Source organism: Salvelinus alpinus, chromosome 31 (genome assembly GCF_045679555.1).
Source record: "Salvelinus alpinus chromosome 31, SLU_Salpinus.1, whole genome shotgun sequence".
Classification (NCBI taxonomy): domain Eukaryota; kingdom Metazoa; phylum Chordata; class Actinopteri; order Salmoniformes; family Salmonidae; genus Salvelinus; species Salvelinus alpinus.
The window spans coordinates 28,420,131-28,440,832 of NC_092116.1; the positions used below are offsets into that span (position 1 = coordinate 28,420,131).

Sequence of the window (20,702 nt, forward strand, 5' to 3'; positions counted from 1 at the left end):
AAACTTGGATTAGCTAACACAACGTGCCATTGGAACACAGGAGTGATGGTTGCTGATAATGGGCCTCTGTACACCTATGTAGATATTTCATAAAAAATCTGTCGTTTCCAGCTACAATAGTCATTTACAACATTAACACTGTCTACACTGTATTTCTGATCAATTTGATGTTATTTTAATGGACAAAAAGTTTGCTAAGTGACCCCAAACTTTTGAACGGTAGTGTATATACCAAAACAAGTGGCGGTGCAGACATTTCCTTCAAAAAATGAATCCCAGATTGTAGCTTGAAACAACAAATTATTGCATGCTTGTTTACCGTCTTCCTTCCTCTTGCTCCATCCTTGTGTTTCCTTTACTATTGTTTTGTTTAGATCCCGATTCCTGATTTCGTCATTGCCATGGACGCAAGGAACCGCTCTGGCCCCCCCTCCTCCTCCTTCCAGGTGTGCCGCCCCTCCTCGTTCTCACGGCAACCGCCCCGTGTTCTGATCGTGGACGCGTCACCGCCTTGGTGGTCAGAGATTGGTACTACGTTGTGTGAGGCTTTGGATAACTTCCTGACTCTGGCCTGTAGTCTGGACGGACCCTGTAGACTGCCCCTGCTTAGCCTTTACACTCTGAGTAGACAGCATGAATGTCTGCTGCCATTCGTGGTAAGAGGGAAGGAGAGCGAGAGAGAGAGAGAGAGAGAAAGAAGTGTGTTGTGTTATCTCTCTCTTTTCTTTCTCTCTCTCTTTACTGAAAACATGCATGCCTGGTGACTTATATGTGAGTCAGAATGGTGGCACTGTAATGAAGTAAATAAATCATTGCACTCTCTCTCTAACCCCCACATTATCTCTCTCCCCCTTCCTCCATCCCTCTCCCCCACTCCAGCAGGTGAGGGGTAACCTGGCCCGCTTGCGTTCCTGTGTGGAGGAGCTGAGGTCCATACCCGGAGAGGGGTGCGTCCGCGCACCTAGAGGGGAACTGCTCAAACAGGCTGTTCTGGACAGCCTGCAGCAGTTTAAACAGTACACGCGACACACTACCACTCCGAACCAGGCCAACAACAATGGATCTGTAGAGGTGAGTACTGAAATGAGAGCCTTTGATTAGTTGAATCAGGTCTGTTATAGCTGGGCTAGAACAAAAACATGCACACCCTATTGGACCAGGTTTGGAACGGACCAGGTTTAAAGAACGCCTCACCTCACTGATGTGTTACAGATGATTTCATTTGGGTTACTGCTTGAAACTGGCTCCTCCTATTAGTTGTTGGGTCACACAAGAAAACTATGAAAGGTCAAGGTGGCTAGGCCACCTGTTTATGGTAGTGTCAGGGTATTTTATGGCAGTGTCAGGGTATTTTATGGCAGTTTCAGGGCATTTTATGGCAGTGTCAGGGCATTTTATGGCAGTGTCAGGGCATTTTATGGCAGTGTCAGAGCATTTTATGGCAGTGTCAGAGCATTTTATGGCAGTGTCAGAGCATTTTATGGCAGTGTCAGGGCATTTTATGGCAGTGTCAGGGCATTGTATGGCAGTGTCAGGGCATTGTATGGCAGTGTCAGGGCATTGTATGGCAGTGTCAGGGCATTTTATGGCGGTGTCAGGGCATTTTATGGCGGTGTCAGGGCATTTTATGGCAGTGTCAGGGCATTTTATGGCAGTGTCAGAGCATTTTATGGCAGTGTCAGGGCATTTTTATGGCAGTGTCAGGGCATTTTTATGGCAGTGTCAGGGCATTTTTATGGCAGTGTCAGGGCATTTTATGGCAGTGTCAGAGCATTTTATGGCAGTGTCAGGGCATTTTATGGCAGTGTCAGAGCATTTTATGGCAGTGTCAGAGCATTTTATGGCAGTGTCAGGGCATTTTTATGGCAGTGTCAGGGCATTTTTATGGCAGTGTCAGGGCATTTTTATGGCAGTGTCAGGGCATTTTATGGCAGTGTCAGAGCATTTTATGGCAGTGTCAGGGCATTTTATGGATCAAAAAGTGGCTGAGGTGTAGGGCGTGGCAGTTGACACGGCTGAACATTTTAGAGTCCCCCATCTTGGCAGAGCAGATTTATTTTTGTGCATTTTTAAGCCAATTTCCTGCAATTCTATAAATTTATCCATAAAGGTGAGAGAATTTACAGTTTTAAAGCAAATTTCCCGCAATTATATGCATTTTGCCATGGCTAATGCTGTGTTCTTTTGCACAAACATAATAACAAAATCAATACTGCTAAATTAATTGGTTTTGGAAATTTCAATTCTCTCCTTAACATCTAGATTTTTTATTTTGGTGATTGTTAGTTCTCAAAGATTATATTAAAAAAAGATATAGGTCCATTATCTTTCCTACATACGTTATATCCGGTGTTAGCGGTTCACGTTTATATCGAGTGTTTTTCCATCCCGAAGGATATTTGTATACATAATTTTTTTTACACTCGTTGATTTAGGCATCCTGGATTATAAGGCTGCTCACCCCCGAAGGGATTTTAACGCCCGAAAAATACCTGAGTTTTATGAATGCATTAGGACAACTAAAGGGTTACCCTATGTGTGCAATATATATATATAGAGAGAGAGAGATGGGCAGTCCTTTAGGTTTTTGAGCATTTCTCAACTTGTAGAAGCTCCGGTCAGAGTCATTAGTGGACTAGCTTCCGACCAGGAGCTGATATGAATGGACCCATTAGAACACAGAACACCATTAGGAAACAGACACTAAACACAAGCCCATTAGAACACAGAACACCATTAGAGAACACAGACACTAAACATATGGCTCTGTGTTCCATCTTAGCTCTGAAAACAGACTCCCTATTTTGGCTGTGTCCCGAATGGAACCCTATTCCCTAAATAGGCCTACAGTATATCCCTCATAGGGTTCTGGTCAACAGTAGTGTACTATAGAGGAAATGTGGTACTATTTAGGATGCATTCTCGACCAGCACTGATATCCTTCTATACAGGAAGAGAACAGACAGGAGAAAACAACCAAATGGCACCCTTCAGGAAAAGCCCATTTAGACCCAGAGTCTCTTTTTCAATGGAGACCTGGCCAAGAAGACTGCAACCATCAATACATTACATAGTTAAAACATACAAGAAATACAATACAACAACATGATCCAGCCTAAAAAAAAAACATTTACACTCCTCTGTAACAGAGTCTCCCATCAATATTTAAAGTTTATTCAGTGGCACTAACATATCTAGATGAAGCATGGATTGTAGATTATGCCATGCGTCTGGTGCACAAGAAGAGAAGGGCAGTCTGAGGACTTTAAGTAGCAACCACCTAGCAGACTGTGTATGGTAACTGCTGGTGGTGAAGGAGACCAGACTACGGAGGTAAAGAGGGAGTTTACCCAAAGGGGCTTTGTAGATGAACACATACACATGTATCTTTCTGCGCATATAAAGTGAGGTCCAACCTACCATTTGGTACAATGTGCAATAGTGGGTGAGTGACTAGGCATTTGTAATAAAGCGCAAGGATAAACAGAGTCCAGTCTCTGTAAGACAGAGGAGGTTGCATGGATATACAACAAGTCACCATAATCAATAACAGAGAGAAAAGTGGCCTGAACAAGCTTCTTTCTATTCATAAGCGGGAAGCGAGCCTTATTACGAAAAATTAAAAACCCAATTTCAATTTAAGCTTTTATCACAAGATTATCCACATGAACTTTAAAGGACAACTTGTCATCCAACCAAATACCTAGGTATTTCTGGTCAAATGTAGTGCAGTATTTTGGGATAAGGGCCGTTAGGACCTAGACATTTAGTAGGATTATACATTATTATTTTCTGGCCCCAGTAATGTGATTTTGTGATGTTTTAACTTATTACTACTGAAAGATGTTACTCAGGGTTGAATTTAATTAATTTATCCGTTTTTTTCTTTCTGATCTGGTGTGTAAATGTGTCAGAAAGAGATTTTAGGACTGTGTGTCATCAGATAAACCGGACATAAAGATGTAATCAAGAGTTTAATAAGGGCTTGATGTTGTTTTTCCCCCCCATAAAGTAGGCCTACTGATTATGAAGTCACAGACTGGCTGTCTACAAGAAGAAGCTCTCAGTTTCAGGCTGCTGAGGGGAGGACGGCTCATAGTAATGTCTGGAACGGAGCGAATGGAATGGCATCGAACCACGTTTTGATGTGTTTGATACCGTTCCACTGATTTCGCTCCAGCCATTACCACGAGCCCGTCCAATCCAATTAAGGTGCCACCAATCTCTTGTGCTCCATTTCTAGAAGCTAAAAGGGAAAGAAACAAGGGCCCTGGTCAGAAGTGGGCCACTTTAATAGGTTGCCATTAAGGACACACCTAAGGTCTCATTTTTAGCTAGCTTACTGATATAGAGGAGATTCAATGGGTTTAAGGAGAAGCATCTTTGAGTCAGGACAGTGTTTCCCCTAGATTACATTTTCCCCCAGACGGGATGCAAAACCCTCCTCAGACAAAGTTGTAGGCTGTGAACACTAAAATTGAAACTAACTGCAAATAATGTCAAATGTTTTAAGAAAATGTATAATCTTTCCTATTGTTCTCCCCTGAAACTTGAGGAAACTAGGGCTGGGAATTGCCAGGGGCCTCGCGATACGATATTATCACAATAATTGCCGATACGATATGTATTCGAATCTCATGACTCTACATGTATTGCGATTCGATACTGAGATTTTATTGCGATTTGATGTTCCAAACATATTGCTCACTATACAGTGCGTTTGGAAAGTATTCAGACACCTTGACTTTTTCCACATTTTGTTACGTTAGTCTTATTCTAAAATGGATTCAATAATGTTTTTCCTCATCAATCTACACACAATACCAAATAATGACAAAGTGAAAACAGGTTTTTAGAAATGTTTGCTAATTTCAATTAAAAAAACAAACAGAAATACCTTATTTACATAAGTATTCAGACCCTTTGCTATGAGACTCAAAATTTAGCTCAAGTGCATCCTTGTAATATTGCCTGTGTGTAGCTGGTGTAAAGGAGTCAGGCACAGAACAGCAAATATGAGTAAGCAACGTAAATTTACTCAAAGAATCACAAATACAACGCAATAATTAGAGCCCACAATAACGGACCGTATTACAAACAAACAATCACTCACAAACAAACATGGGGGAACAGAGGGTTAAATAATGAACAAGTAATTGGGGGAATGACACCAGGTGTGTAAGACAAGGACAAAACAAATGGAAAATGAAAAGTGGATCGGCGATGGCTAGAAGGCCGGTGACGTCGACCGCCGAATGCCGCCCGAACAAGGAGAGGGACCGACTTCGGCGGAAGTCGTGACGATCCTGTTTCCATTGATCATCCTTAAGATGTTTCTACAACTTGATTGGAGTCCATCTGTGGTAAATTGAATTGAGTGGACATGATTTGGAAAGGCACACACCTGTCTATATAAGGTCCCACAGTTGACAGTGCATGTCAGAGCAAAAACCAAGCCATGAGGTCGAAGGAATTGTCCTTAGAGCTCTGAGACATGATTGTGTCGGGGCACAGATCTGGGAAGGGTACCAAAAAATGTCTGCAGCATTGAAGGTCCCCAAGAACACAGTGGCCTCCATCATTCTTAAATGGAAAAAGTTTGGAACCACCAAGACTCTTCCTAGAGCTGGCCGCCCGGCCAAACTGAGCAATCAGAGGAGAAGGGCCTTGGTCAGGGAGGTGTCCAAGAACCCGATGGTCACTCTGACAGAGCTCCAGAGTTCCTTTGTGGAGATGGGATAACCTTTCAGAAGGACAATCATCTCTGCAGCACTCCACCAATCAGGCCTTTATGGTAGCGTGGCCAGATGGAAGCCACTTCTCAGCGGAAGGGACTGGGAAACTAGTCAGGATCGAGGGAAAGATGAACGGAGCAAAGTACAGAGAGATCCTTGATGAAAACCTGCTCCAGAGCGCTCAGGACCTCAGACTGGGGTAAAGATTCACCTTCCAACAGGACAACGACCCTCAGCACACAGCCAAGACAACGCAGGAGTGGATTCAGGACAAGTCTCTGAATGTCCTTGAGTGGCCCAGCCAGAGCCCGGACTTGAACTTGATCGAACATCCTTGGAGAGACCTGAAAATAGCTGTGCAGCGACGCTCCCCATCCAACCTGACAGAGCTTGAGAGGATCTGCAGAGAAGAATGGGAGAAACTCCCCAAATACAGGTGTGCCAAGCTTGTAGCATCGTACCCAAGAAGACTCGAGGCTGTAATCGCTGCCAAATGTGCTTCAACAAAGTACTAAGTAAAGGGTCTGAATACTTATGTAAATAGGATATTTCCATTTTTTCCATTTTTATAAACTTGCTAAATTTCTGAACCTGTTTTTGCTTTGTCATTATGGGGTATTGTGTGTGTAGATTGATGAGGGGGAAAAAACTATTTTAATCAATTTTAGAATAAGGTAACGTAATAAAATGTGGAAAAAGTCAAGGGGTCTGAATATTTTCAGAATGCACTGTACCAGGGAGAGGAAAGGCTGGCTGTTTTCTGTTGCTCCGTCTGGGGATCTCCTGGTGTATTGTGGAAAGGTTGTAGATTAGTCAGACAGACTCTCTCCATCAACCGATTTGTAGTCAGTCAGACAGACTCTCTCCATCAACCGATTTGTAGTCAGTCAGACAGACTCTCCATCAACCGATTTGTAGTCAGTCAGACACTCTCCATCAACCGATTTGTAGTCAGACAGACAGACACTCTCCATCAACCGATTTGTAGTCAGACAGACTCTCCATCAACCGATTTGTAGTCAGTCAGACAGACTCTCTCCATCAACCGATTTGTAGTCAGTCAGACAGACTCTCCATCAACCGATTTGTAGTCAGTCAGACAGACTCTCCATCAACCGATTTGTAGTCAGACAGACACACTCTCTCCATCAACCGATTTGTAGTCAGACAGACTCTCTCCATCAACCGATTTGTAGTCAGTCAGACAGACACACTCTCCATCAACCGATTTGTAGTCAGTCAGACAGACACACTCTCCATCAACCGATTTGTAGTCAGACAGACAGACAGACTCTCCATCAACCGATTTGTAGTCAGACAGACAGACACACTCCATCAACCGATTTGTAGACAGACAGACAGACACTCTCTCCATCAACCGATTTGTAGTCAGTCAGACAGACTCTCCATCAACCGATTTGTAGTCAGTCAGACAGACACTCTCCATCAACCGATTTGAAGTATTGACTCATTGAATGGGTGACTTACACGGAGTGGACAAAACATTAAGAACACCTTTATTGAGTTGCACCCCTTTTGCCTTGATAACAGCCTCCATTCGTCAGGACATGGACTCTACAAGGTTTGGAAAGCCTTCCACAGGGATGCTGGCCCATGTTGACTCCAACGCTTCCCACAGTTGTGTCAAGTTGGCAGGATGTCCTTTGGGTGGTGGACCATTCTTGATACACACGGGAAACTGTTGAGCTTGAAAAACCCAGCAGCGTTGCAGTTCTTAACACCAGCTGGTGCGCCTGGCACCTACTACCAGACCCTGTTCAAAAGCACTTTGTTCTCTTTGTATTTCCCATTCACCCTCTGAATGGCACACATACACAATCCATGTCTCAATTGTCTCAAAGGCTTAAAAATCCATCTTTAACCTGTCTCCTCCCCTTCATCTACACTGATTTGAAGTGGATTTAACAAGTGACATCAATAAGGGATCATAGCTTTCACCTGGATTCATCTGGTCAGCCTATGTCATGGAAAGAGCAGTTGTTCTTCATGTTTTGTACGCTCAGTGGTTTGATTGACGCATTGACTCATTGATCTCCCATTGGCTTCCAGGTAACCGTGGTGACGAGCCAGCCAGGGCGTGGCGTGGTGAGGCAGTTGGAGGCGGCCTTAAAGGACACTGACTTGGTGTCTCTACGACGCCTACTAGTGGTCCACGTCAGTACTGCAGGTAGGAGGGGTCTCACTGTCTTTCTAGTGGGTGGGATGGGGTGGACGGGACGGGACGGGACGGGATGGACTTCTGGGCCACGTTCAGTAGCTAAACGTTATTGAATGTTTCAGATAGATAAATACCACGAAGAGAGCCGACGTGATTCCTAATTCTACATGTCAGAGAAGTGTTTTTGTTCTGCTTAGCGTATTTCTATCTGAACGTAACACCACTGTTGTGTGCTGCTGAACATGCCTTGGGGTGGGGGAAGGGTTCAGCCGGTCCACAGTTAGTTGAACCAGTACCTTTCGCATCTTCAACAATACCTCTGTACCGTTGTGCTTGTGTGTATGTCTCTACCACCGATTGCTATTTCTTATTGGTATTCATATAAGTTAGTTAGTAGCATTACGCAAGCCAGAAGTACATAATAATAATAATAAATAAAACATATCATAACTACTGCAGGGAGAGGGGAGACAGACTGCTGGGGGCAGGACACACCCTCACCTGAGACTGCAGAGGAGACTGAAGGTAGGAATACACACACACACACACACACACACACACACACACACACACACACACACACACACACACACTAGATACACATTTATTCAGTGATGTACATGCACAAACACACGCCATAGAACTTAAAACAGAAACACTCTGCAGAACTCAATCTTTATGTTCTTTTCTCTGCTATGTTCAACACTCCCTCCTCTCTCCCTCCTCTCTCCCTACTCTCCCCCTCCTCTCCCCCTCCTCTCTCCCTCCTCTCTCCCTCATCCTCTCTCCCTCATCTTCCCCTCCTCTCTCCCTCCTCTCCCCTCATCTCTCCCTCATCTTCCCCTCATCTCTCCCTCATCTTCCCCTCCTCTCTCTCTCCTCTCACCCCTCATCTCTCCCTCATCTTCCCCTCATCTCTCCCTCCTCTCACCCCTCATCTCTCCCTCATCTTCCCCTCCTCTCTCCCTCCTCTCCCCCTCCTCTCACCCCTCATCTTCCCCTCCTCTCTCCCTCCTCTCTCCCCTCATCTCTCCCTCATCTTCCCCTCCTCTCTCCCCTCATCTCTCCCTCATCTTCCCCTCATCTCTCCCTCCTCTCACCCCTCATCTCTCCCTCATCTTCCCCTCCTCTCTCCCTCCTCTCCCCCTCCTCTCACCCCTCATCTTCCCCTCCTCTCTCCCTCCTCTCCCCCTCCTCTTCCCCTCCTCTCTCCCTACTCTTCCCCTCCTCTCTCCCTCCTCTCACCCCTCATCTCTCCCTCATCTTCCCCTCCTCTTCCCCTCCTCTCTCCCTACTCTTCCCCTCCTCTCTCCCTCCTCTCACCCCTCATCTCTCCCTCATCTTCCCCTCCTCTCTCCCTCCTCTCCCCCTCCTCTCACCCCTCATCTTCCCCTCCTCTCTCCCTCCTCTTCCCCTCCTCTCTCCCTACTCTTCCCCTCCTCTCTCCCTCCTCTCACCCCTCATCTCTCCCTCATCTTCCCCTCCTCTCTCCCTCATATTCCCCTCCTCTTCCCCTCTTCTTCCCCTCCTCTCTCCCTCTCCCTCCTCTTCCTCGCCTCTCTCCCTCCTCCCTTCCTCCTCTCTGCCCCGTCTTCCCCTCCTCTCTCCCTCCTCTCTCGCCCCACTTTCCCCCCTCTCCCTCTTCTTTGCCCCCTCTTCCCCTCCTCTCTTCATCCTCTCTCCCTCCTCTTCCTCTCCTCCTCCTCTCTGCCCCCTCTTTCCATCCTCCCTGCATCCTTTCTCCCTCCTCTCTCGCTCCGCATTCCCCCCTCTATCTCCTCGCTCCCTCCTCTCTGCCCTCTCTTTCCCTCCTCTGTCCCCCTCTCTCTCTCCCCTCTCTCCCTCCTCTCTGCCCTCTCTTTCCCTCCTTTCTACCTCCTCTCTGCCCTCTCTTTCCCTCCTCTCTGCCCTCTCTTTCCCTTCTCTCTCCCTCCTCTCTCTCCCCTCTCTCCCTCCTCTCTCTCCCCTCTCTCCCTCCTCTCTGCCCTCTCTTTCCCTCCTCTTTCTTGATTATACTCATGAGGGTGTTGTGGTGGTAACTCACTCTGGTGACCTATTTTCAAGTTGACACCATGGTTTCATCCCAAATGGTAGCCTATTCCCTATGTAGTGCACTACTTTTAACCAGGGCTCATAGGACTCTGGTCAAAAGAAGTGCACTACATAGGGAAAAGGGTGTCATTTGGGACTCAGAGCCATAGAGAAAACCATAATGTACATCCCTTTGAGAAAACCCATACATAAACTGTGCAATTTATGTTAACCCAAACACCATGAAATGCAGCATATGAACCAAACACAAGTAGATCTTGTAGACACTAATTTTGTAGTTACCGGAAAAGTCTAGGAGTGTGGAAGCCTTGAAGTTTAAGGGCCGTGTGTGTGTGTGTGTGTGTGTGTGTGTGTGTGTGTGTGTGTGTGTGTGTGTGTGTGTGTGTGTGTGTGTGTGTGTGTGTGTGTGTGTGTGTGTGTGTGTGTGTGTGTGTGTGTGTGTGTGTGTGTGTGTGTGTGTGTGTGTGTGTGTTTATGTAAGGATAAGTACAGTGTTGAGTATGGGAGAGTTGACAGAACCGATAAATTACTTGGCTGTTTAGGACCACACGAACACAACATGATGTCATCGTAGTGGCGCCAAACCCCGGTGTGTGTGTGTGTGTGTGTGTCTGTGTTCTCCAGTTCTACTGCTCTAAGTAAAGTATCCAGGCAGTATATCACTGAGGGAGGGATTCTTATGAAAATATTTACCCACGTAGATATATCCATATATTTTATACTTATGTATACTTATATATACTTATATATACTTATCCCATTCCTTTACTAGATTGTGTGTATTAGGTTGTTGTTGAATTGTTAGATATTACCTGTTAGATACTGCTGCACTGTCAGATCTAGAAGCATAAGCATTTCACTACACTCGCAATAACATCTGCTAACCATGTGTATGTAACCAATAACATCTGCTAACCATGTGTATGTAACCAATAACATCTGTTAACCATGTGTATGTGCCCAATAACATCTGCTAACCATGTGTATGTGCCCAATAACATCTGCTAACCATGTGTATGTGCCAATAACATCTGCTAACCATGTGTATATGACCAATAACATCTGCTAACCATGTGTATGTGCCCAATAACATCTGCTAACCATGTGTATGTGACCAATAACATCTGCTAACCATGTGTATGTGACCAATAACATCTGCTAACCATGTGTATGTGACCAATAACATCTGCTAACCATGTGTATGTGCCCAATAACATCTGCTAACCATGTGTATGTGCCCAATAACATCTGCTAACCATGTGTATGTGACCAATAACATCTGCTAACCATGTGTATGTGACCAATAACATCTGCTAACCATGTGTATGTGAGCAATAACATCTGCTAACCATGTGTATGTGCCCAATAACATCTGCTAACCATGTGTATGTGCCCAATAACATCTGCTAACCATGTGTATGTGACCAATAACATCTGCTAACCATGTGTATGTGACCAATAACATCTGCTAACCATGTGTATGTGACCAATAACATCTGCTAACCATGTGTATGTAATAAAATGTGATTTGATCTGAGATAAATAGTTAGGGGGGAAATTAAAACTGTATTAAATAGTAGACATGTGTCTTAACAGAAGTACACAGATTGATAATTAACCGTGTGAAGACTGAGTCAACTTAAATACTAGATTGTTACCTGTCTAAGCCCCATAGATAGAACTAAGTTAGCTTAGTATATTTTATTTCACATTTATTGTAACAGGGAGTCATATTGAGACCCAGGTGTATTTTAACAGTCGTGTAAACACAGTCATAGGCTGAGTGAACTTTGAGACAGTGTCTAATGTTACAGTATTGTACAGGGTGTTGGGATTTGGGTTCTGGAATAGATACAGTATCTAATGTTAGTCTGGTTAGATACAGCATCTAATGTTAGTCTGGAATAGATACAGTATCTAATGTTAGTCTGGAATAGATACAGTATCTAATGTTAGTCTGGAATAGATACAGCATATAATGTTAGTCTGGAATAGATACAGTATCTAATGTTAGTCTGGAATAGATACAGTATCTTATGTTAGTCTGGAATAGATACAGTAGCTAATGTTAGTCTGAAATAGATACAGTATCTAATGTTAGTCTGGAATAGATACAGTATCTAATGTTAGTCTGGAATAGAAACAGCATCTAATGTTAGTCTGAAATAGATACAGCATCTAATGTTAGTCTGGAATAGATACAGCATCTAATGTTAGTCTGGAATCGATACAGTATCTAATGTTAGTCTGGAATAGATACAGTATCTAATGTTAGTCTGGAATAGATACAGCATCTCATGTTAGTCTGGAATAGATACAGCATCTCATGTTAGTCTGGAATAGATACAGCATCTCATGTTAGTCTGGAATAGATACAGCATATAATGTTAGTCTGGAATAGATACAGCATCTAATGTTAGTCTGGAATAGATACAGCATCTCATGTTAGTCTGGAATAGATACAGTATCTAATGTTAGTCTGGAATAGATACAGTATCTAATGTTAATCTGGAATAGATACAGCATCTAATGTTAGTCTGGAGTAGATACAGCATCTAATATTAGTCTGGAATAGATACAGCATCTAATGTTAGTCTGGAATAGATACAGCATCTAATGTTAGTCTGGAATAGATACAGCATCTAATGTTAGTCTGGAATAGATACAGTATCTAATGTTAGTCTGGAATAGATACAGCATCTAATGTTAGTCTGGAATAGATACAGCATCTAATGTTAGTCTGGAATAGATACAGTATCTAATGTTAGTCTGGAATAGATACAGTATCTAATGTTAGTCTGGAATAGATACAGCATCTCATGTTAGTACGGAATGGTAGTGGGGAATGGTAGAGGGGAATGGTAGTGGGGAATGGTAGTGGGGAATGGTAGTGGGGAATGGTAGTGCTGAATGGTAGTGCAGAATGGTAGAGGGGAATGGTAGTGGGGAATGGTAGTGGGGAATGGTAGTGGGGAATGGTAGTGGGGAATGGTAGTGGGTAATGGTAGTGGGGAACGGTAGTGGGGAACGGTAGAGGGGAACGGTAGAGGGGAACGGTAGAGGGGAACGGTAGAGGGGAACGGTAGAGGGGAACGGTAGTGGGTAACGGTAGTGGGGAACGGTAGAGGGGAATGGAATGGTAGTGCGGAATGGTAGAGGGGAACGGTAGAGGGGAACGATAGAGGGGAACGGTAGAGGGGAACGGTAGAGGGGAACGTTAGTGGGTAACGTTAGTGGGTAACGGTAGTGGGGAACGGTAGTGGGGAACGGTAGTGGGGAATGGTAGAGGGGAATGGAATGGTAGTGCGGAACGGTAGTGCGGAACGGTAGTGCGGAACGGTAGTGGGGAACGGTAGTGGGGAACGGTAGAGGGGAACGGTAGAGGGGAACGGTAGAGGGGAACGGTAGAGGGGAACGGTAGAGGGGAACGGTAGTGCGGAACGGTAGAGGGGAACGGTAGAGGGGAACGGTAGAGGGGAACGGTAGAGGGGAACGGTAGAGGGGAACGGTAGAGGGGAACGGTAGAGGGGAACGGTAGAGGGGAACGGTAGTGCGGAACGGTAGTGGGGAACGGTAGTGGGGAACGGTAGTGGGGAACGGTAGAGGGGAACGGTAGAGGGGAACGGTAGAGGGGAACGGTAGAGGGTAACGGTAGTGCGGAACGGTAGTGCGGAACGGTAGTGGGGAACGGTAGTGGGGAACGGTAGTGGGGAACGGTAGTGGGGAACGGTAGTGGGGAACGGTAGTGGGTAACGGTAGAGGGGAACGGTAGTGGGGAACGGTAGAGGGGAACGGAATGGTAATTGTGTCGGTGGGTGAGGTGGTGGTTTAAGAGTGTTGGAATCTTGGAATTGGAATGTTTGTGTTTCTACAGATGTGTCTCTCTAGTTTCCCGGAGACCTGTCCTATTTACAGTTGAAGTCGGAAGTTTACATACACTTAGGTTGGAGTCATTAAAACTCGTTTTAGAACCACTCCACAAATGTCTTGTTAACAAACTATAGTTTTGGTAAGTAGGTTAAGGACATCTACTTTGTGCATGACACAAGTAATTTTTCCAACAATTGTTTACAGACAGATTATTTCACTTATAATTCACTGTGTCACAATTCCAGTGGGTCAGAAGTTTACATATACTAAGTTGACTGTGCCTTTAAACATTTTGGAAAATTCCCGAAAATTATGTCATGGCTTTAGAAGCTTCTGATAGGCTAATTGACATCATTTGAGTCAGTTGGAGGTGTACCTGTGGATGTATTTCAAGGCCTACCTTCAAACTCAGTGCCTCTTTGCTTGACATCATGGGAAAATCAAAAGAAATCAGCCAAGACCTCAGAACAAAAATTGTAGACCTCCACAAGTCTGATTCATCCTTGGGAGCAATTTCCAAACGCCTGAAGGTACCACGTTCATCTGTACAAACAATAGTACGCAAGTATAAACACCACGGGACCACGCATCCGTCAAATCAATCCCAGAACAACAGCAAAGGACCTTGTGAAGATGCTGGAGGACACAGGTACAAAAGTAACTATATCCACAGTCTAAAGAGTCCTATATCGACATAACCTGAAAGGCCGCTCAGCAAGGAAGAAGCCACTGCTCCAAAACCGCCATAAAAAATCCAGACTACGGTTTGCAACTGCACATGGGGACAAAGATCGTACTTTTTGGGGAAATGTCCTCTGGTCTTTTGAAACAAAAATAGAACTGTTTGGTCATAATGACCATTGTTATGTTTGGAGGAAGAAGGGGGACGCTTGCAAGCCGAAGAACACCATCCCAACTGTGAAGCACGGGGGTTGGTGGCATCATGTTGTGGGGGTGCTTTGCTGCAGGAGGGGCTGGTGCACTTCACAAAATAGATGGCATCATGAGGCAGGAAAATTATGTGGATATATTCAAGCAACATCTCAAGACATCAGTCAGGAAGTTAAAGCTTGGTCACAAATGGGTCTTCCAAATGGACAATGACCCCAAGCATACTTCCAAAGTTGTGGCAAAATGGCTTAAGGACAACAAAGTCAAGGTATTGGAGTGTCCATCTCAAAGCCCTGACCTCAATCCTATAGAAAATGTGAGGGCAGAACTGAAAAAGCGTGTGCGAGCAAGGAGGCCTACAAACCTGACTCAGTTACACCAGTTCTGGCAGGAGGAATGGGCCAAAATGCACCCAAATTATTGTGGGAAGCTTGTGGAAGGCTACCTGAAACGTTTGACCAAAGTTAAACAAGTTAAAGGCAATGCTACCAAATACTAATTGAGTGTATGTAAACTTCTGAGCCACTGGGAATGTGATGAAAGAAATATAAGCTGAAATAAATATCTCTACTATTATTCTGACATTTCACAGTCTTAAAATAAAGTGGTGATCCTAACTGACCTAAAACAGGGAATTTTTACTAGGATTAAATGTCAGGAATTGTGAAAAACTGAGTTTAAATGTATTTGGCTAAGGTGCATGTAAACTTACGACTTCAACTGTATGTATCTTAGTGTTTGTGTTAGTTAGGTAACATATTACAGTATAGTTGAACTGGGTGGAGTAGTGTACATTTTCCCTTTTCAAAGTTAATCTAGAACAATCTCTCTCTCTCTCTCTTTCCCTCTCTTTCCCTCTCTTTCCCTCTCCGTCTCTCTCCTCTCTTTCCCGTTCTCTCTCTTTCTCTCTCTTTCTGTCTCGCTTTCTCTCTGTTTCTCTCTGTTTCTCTATCTCCCTCTGCTTTCTCTCTCTCTCTCTCTCTCTCTCTCTCTTTCCCTCTATCTCCTCTCTTTCCCGCTCTCTCTCTTTCTGTCTCGCTTTCTCTCTGTTTCTCTCTCTTTCTCTCTCCCTCTGCTTTCTCCCTTTCTCTCTCTCTCTCTCTTTCTCCCTTTCTCCTTTTCTCATGAAAGGAGTTCTCAACCTTCTTGGCGAAGGAGTGGATGGAAATTGCATAGATCTGCATCCCAAATGGCATCTTGTCTCCTGTGTAGTGCACTACTTTTGACCAGGATTAGAGTGCCATTTGGTACTAATCCTAAGAAACAAAAAATCTCATCAGTGAATTTCTTTTGTTAGAATTTAACATTATACTCTATGTCTTAAATCACTGCCCTGAGTCTGACACCTCTCAACCACTAACATGGACAGATGACCTCTAACATGGACAGACGACCTCTAACATGGACAGACGACCTCTAACATGGACAGACGACCTCTAACATGGACAGACGACCTCTAACATGGACAGACGACCTCTAACATGGACAGACGACCTCTAACATGGACAGACGACCTCTAACATGGACAGACGACCTCTAACATGGACAGACGACCTCTAACATGGACAGACGACTTCTAACATGGACAGACGACCTCTAACATGGACAGACGACCTCTAACATGGACAGACGACCTCTAACATGGACAGACGACCTCTAACATGGACAGACGACCTCTAACATGGACAGACGACCTCTAACATGGACAGACGACCTCTAACATGGACAGACGACCTCTAACATGGACAGACGACTTCTAACATGGACAGACGACCTCTAACATGGACAGACGACCTCTAACATGGACAGACGACCTCTAACATGGACAGACGACCTCTAACATGGACAGACGACCTCTAACATGGACAGACGACTTCTAACATGGACAGACGACCTCTAACATGGACAGACGACCTCTAACATGGACAGACGACCTCTAACATGGACAGACGACCTCTAACATGGACAGACGACCTCAGGCCCACAGGTGTGCACTAATATCAGTGAGAGGTTTCACAAGCCTCCTATTGTTCATAAAAGAGTGTGTGTATGTGTGTGTATGTGTGTGTGTGCGTGCCAAGCTAACGCCTAGTTAAGCATCCTGTTTTTACTCCGACTCAAGTGCTGCAGAGAGAGAGAGAGAGAGAGAGAGAGAGAGAGAGAGAGAGAGAGAGAGAGAGAGAGAATGACCGTATTAGAGAGACATATTTCCCTCAGATTACACAGACCCACAAAGACTTCCAAAACAAATCCAATTTCGATAAACTCCCATATCTACTGGGTGAAATACCACAGTTTGCCATCACAGCAGAAAGATTTGTGACCTGTTGCCACAAGAAAAGGGCAAACAGTGAAGAACAAACACCATTGTAAATACAACCCATATTTATGTTTATTTATTTTCCATTTTGTACTTTAACTTTTTGAGAGAGAGAGAGAGAGAGAGAGAAAAAGAGAGAGAGAGAGAGCAGAGTTAACCACACAGACAGAGATGGGAACAGAGTTAACCAGACAGACTGAGGGGAACAGAGTTAACCACACAGACAGAGGGGAACAGAGTTAACCACACAGACAGAGGGGAACAGAGTTAACCACACAGACAGAGGGGAACAGAGTTAACCACACAGACAGAGGGGAACAGAGTTAACCACACAGACAGAGGGGAACAGAGTTAACCACACAGACAGAGGGGAACAGAGTTAACCACACAGACAGAGGGGAACCGAGTTAACCAGACAGACTGAGGGGAACCGAGTTAACCACACAGACAGAGGGGAACAGAGTTAACCACACAGACAGAGGGGAACAGAGTTAACCACACAGACAGAGGGGAACAGAGTTAACCACACAGACAGAGGGGAACAGAGTTAACCACACAGACAGAGGGGAACAGAGTTAACCACACAGACAGAGGGGAACAGTGTTAACCACACAGACAGAGGGGAACAGAGTTAACCACACAGACAGAGGGGAACAGAGTTAACCACACAGACAGAGGGGAACAGATTTAACCACACAGACAGAGGGGAACAGAGTTAACCACACAGACAGAGGGGAACAGAGTTAACCACACAGACAGAGGGGAACAGAGTTAACCACACAGACAGAGGGGGACAGAGTTAACCACACAGACAGAGGGGGACAGAGTTAACCACACAGACAGAGGGGAACAGACTTAACCACACAGACAGAGGGGAACAGACTTAACCACACAGACAGAGGGGAACAGAGTTAACCACACAGAGAGAGGGGGACAGAGTTAACCACACAGACAGAGGGGAACAGTGTGTGTGTGTCCCTGCATATGTGTGACATCTCATTACCCACAGTCCCTCCAGGTTGGTGGGATTGTAATCTAGGGGTTTAACCAGGTTAATTACATGTTGACCTCTTCAAAGATTACCCAGAAGTAGAGAGGGTAATCGATATGAATATGAATCCCTGTACCAGGGAGGGATTACCTGAAGGCCGGAGGAGATGAATCCATGACACAGGAAGGATTACCTGAAGGCCGTAGGAGATGAATCCCTGTACCAGAGAGGGATTACCTGAAGGCCGTAGGAGATGAATCCATGACACAGGGAGGGATTACCTGAAGGCCGTAGGAGATGAATCCCTGTACCAGGGAGGGATTACCTGAAGGCCGGAGGAGATGAATCCCTGTACCAGGGAGGGATTACCTGAAGGCCGTAGGAGATGAATCCCTGTACCAGGGAGAGATTACCTGAAGGCCGGAGGAGATGAATCCCTGTACCAGGGAGGGATTACCTGAAGGCCGTAGGAGATGAATCCCTGTACCAGGGAGAGATTACCTGAAGGCCGGAGGAGATGAATCCATGACACAGGGAGGGATTACCTGAAGGCCGTAGGATATGAATCCCTGTACCAGGGAGGGATTACCTGAAGGCCGTAGGAGATGAATCCCTGTACCAGGGAGAGATTACCTGAAGGCCGGAGGAGATTAATCCATGACACAGGGAGAGATTACCTGAAGGCCGGAGGATATGAATCCCTGTACCAGGGAGGGATTACCTGAAGGCCGGAGGAGATGAATCCATGACACAGGAAGGATTACCTGAAGGCCGTAGGAGATGAATCCATGACACAGGAAGGATTACTTGAAGGCCGGAGGAGATGAATCCCTGTACCAGGAAGGATTACCTGAAGGCCGTAGGAGATGAATCCATGACACAGGAAGGATTACCTGAAGGCCGGAGGAGATGAATCCCTGTACCAGGAAGGATTACCTGAAGGCCGGAGGAGATGAATCCCTGTACCAGGGAGGGATTACCTGAAGGCCGGAGGAGATGAATCCCTGTACCAGGGAGGGATTACCTGAAGGCCGGAGGAGATGAATCCCTGTACCAGGGAGGGATTACCTGAAGGCCGTAGGAGATGAATCTATGACACAGGGAGGGATTACCTGAAGGCCAGAGGATATGAATCCCTGTACCAGGGACAGATTACCTGAAGGCCGTAGGAGATGAATCCCTGACACAGGGAGAGATTACCTGAAGGCCGGAGGAGATGAATCCATGACACAGGGAGGGATTACCTGAAGGCCGGAGGAGATGAATCCCTGTACCAGGGAGGGATTACCTGAAGACCGGAGGAGATGAATCCATGAGACAGGGAGGGATTACCTGAAGACCGGAGGAGATGAATCTCTGTACCAGGGAGGGATTACCTGAAGGCCGGAGGATATGAATCCCTGTACCAGGGAGGGATTACCCCATAATGATGAAGCGAAAACAGGTGTTATGGAATTTTAGCAAATTTATTAAAAAAAATAAAAATAGAAATACTTTATTTACATAAGTTTTCAGACCCTTTGCGATGACACTTGAAATTGAGCTCAGGTGCATCCTGTTTCCATTGATCATCCTTGAGATGTTTCTACAACTTGATTGGAGTCCACCTGTGGTATATTCAATTGAGTGGACATGATTTGGAAAGGCACACACCTGTCTATATAAGGTCCCACAGTTGACAGTGCATCTCAGAGTAAAAACCAAGCCATGAGGTAAAAGGAATTGTCCATAGAGCTCTGAGACAGGATTGTGTCGAGGTACAGATCTGGGGAAGGGTACCAAAACATTTCTGCATCATTGAAGGTCCCCAAGAACACAGTGGCCTCCATCATTCTTAAATGGAAGAACTTAGGAACCACCAAGACTCTTCCTAGAGCTGGCCGCCCGGCCAAACTGAGCAATCTGGGGAGAAGGGCCTTGGTCAGGGAGGTGACCAACAACTCTAGAGCTCTGACAGAGTCTTGAGGAAAACTGGCACCGTCCCTATGGTGAAGCATGGTGGTGGCAGCATCATGCTGTGGGGATGTTTTTCAGCGGCAGGTACTGGGAGACTATTCAGGATTGAGAGAAAGATAAATGGAGCAAAATACAGAGAGATCCTTGATGAAAACATGCTCCAGAGCGCTCAGGACCTCAGACTGGGGCGAAGGTTCACCTTCCAACAGGACAACGACCCTCAGCACACAGCCAAGACAACGCAGGAGTGGCTTCGGGACAAATCTCTGAATGTCCTTGAGTGGCTCAGCCAGAGCCCAGACCTGAACCCGATCTAACATCTGTGGAGAGACCTGAAAATAGCTGTGCAGCGACGCTCCCCATCCAACCTGACAGAGCTTCAGAGGATCTGCAGATAAGAATGGGAGAAACTCCCCAAATACAGGTATGCCAAACTTGTAGCATCATACCCAAGAAGACTTGAGGCTGTAATCACGGCCAAAGGTGCATCAACAAAGTACTGAGTAAAGGGTCTGAATACTTATGTAAATGTGATATTTCTGGGGGGTTTTATGCCTAAAAACCTGTTTTTACTTTGTCATTATGGGGTAGTGTGTGTCGATTGATGAAGGGGGGGAAAAAACTATTTAATCGATTTTAAAATAAGGCTGTAACAAAATGTGGAAAAAGACAATGGGGTCCGAATTCTTTCCGAATTCACTGTACAAC

At 45.3% G+C, this 20,702-nt stretch overlaps 1 protein-coding gene across 1 annotated transcript in view; it reads left to right on the forward strand.

Moving 5' to 3' along the window:
* Positions 1-401: 401 nt before the first annotated feature.
* The window catches only part of m1ap (meiosis 1 associated protein), an 80,892-nt gene continuing 60,591 nt past the window's right edge, over positions 402-20,702 (forward strand). The window contains exons 1-4 of the mRNA XM_071378823.1: positions 402-656; positions 880-1,071; positions 7,806-7,923; positions 8,374-8,439. Of these exons, the coding sequence (XP_071234924.1) occupies positions 402-656; positions 880-1,071; positions 7,806-7,923; positions 8,374-8,439 (631 nt within the window). The remainder of the gene's footprint in view (positions 657-879; positions 1,072-7,805; positions 7,924-8,373; positions 8,440-20,702) is intronic.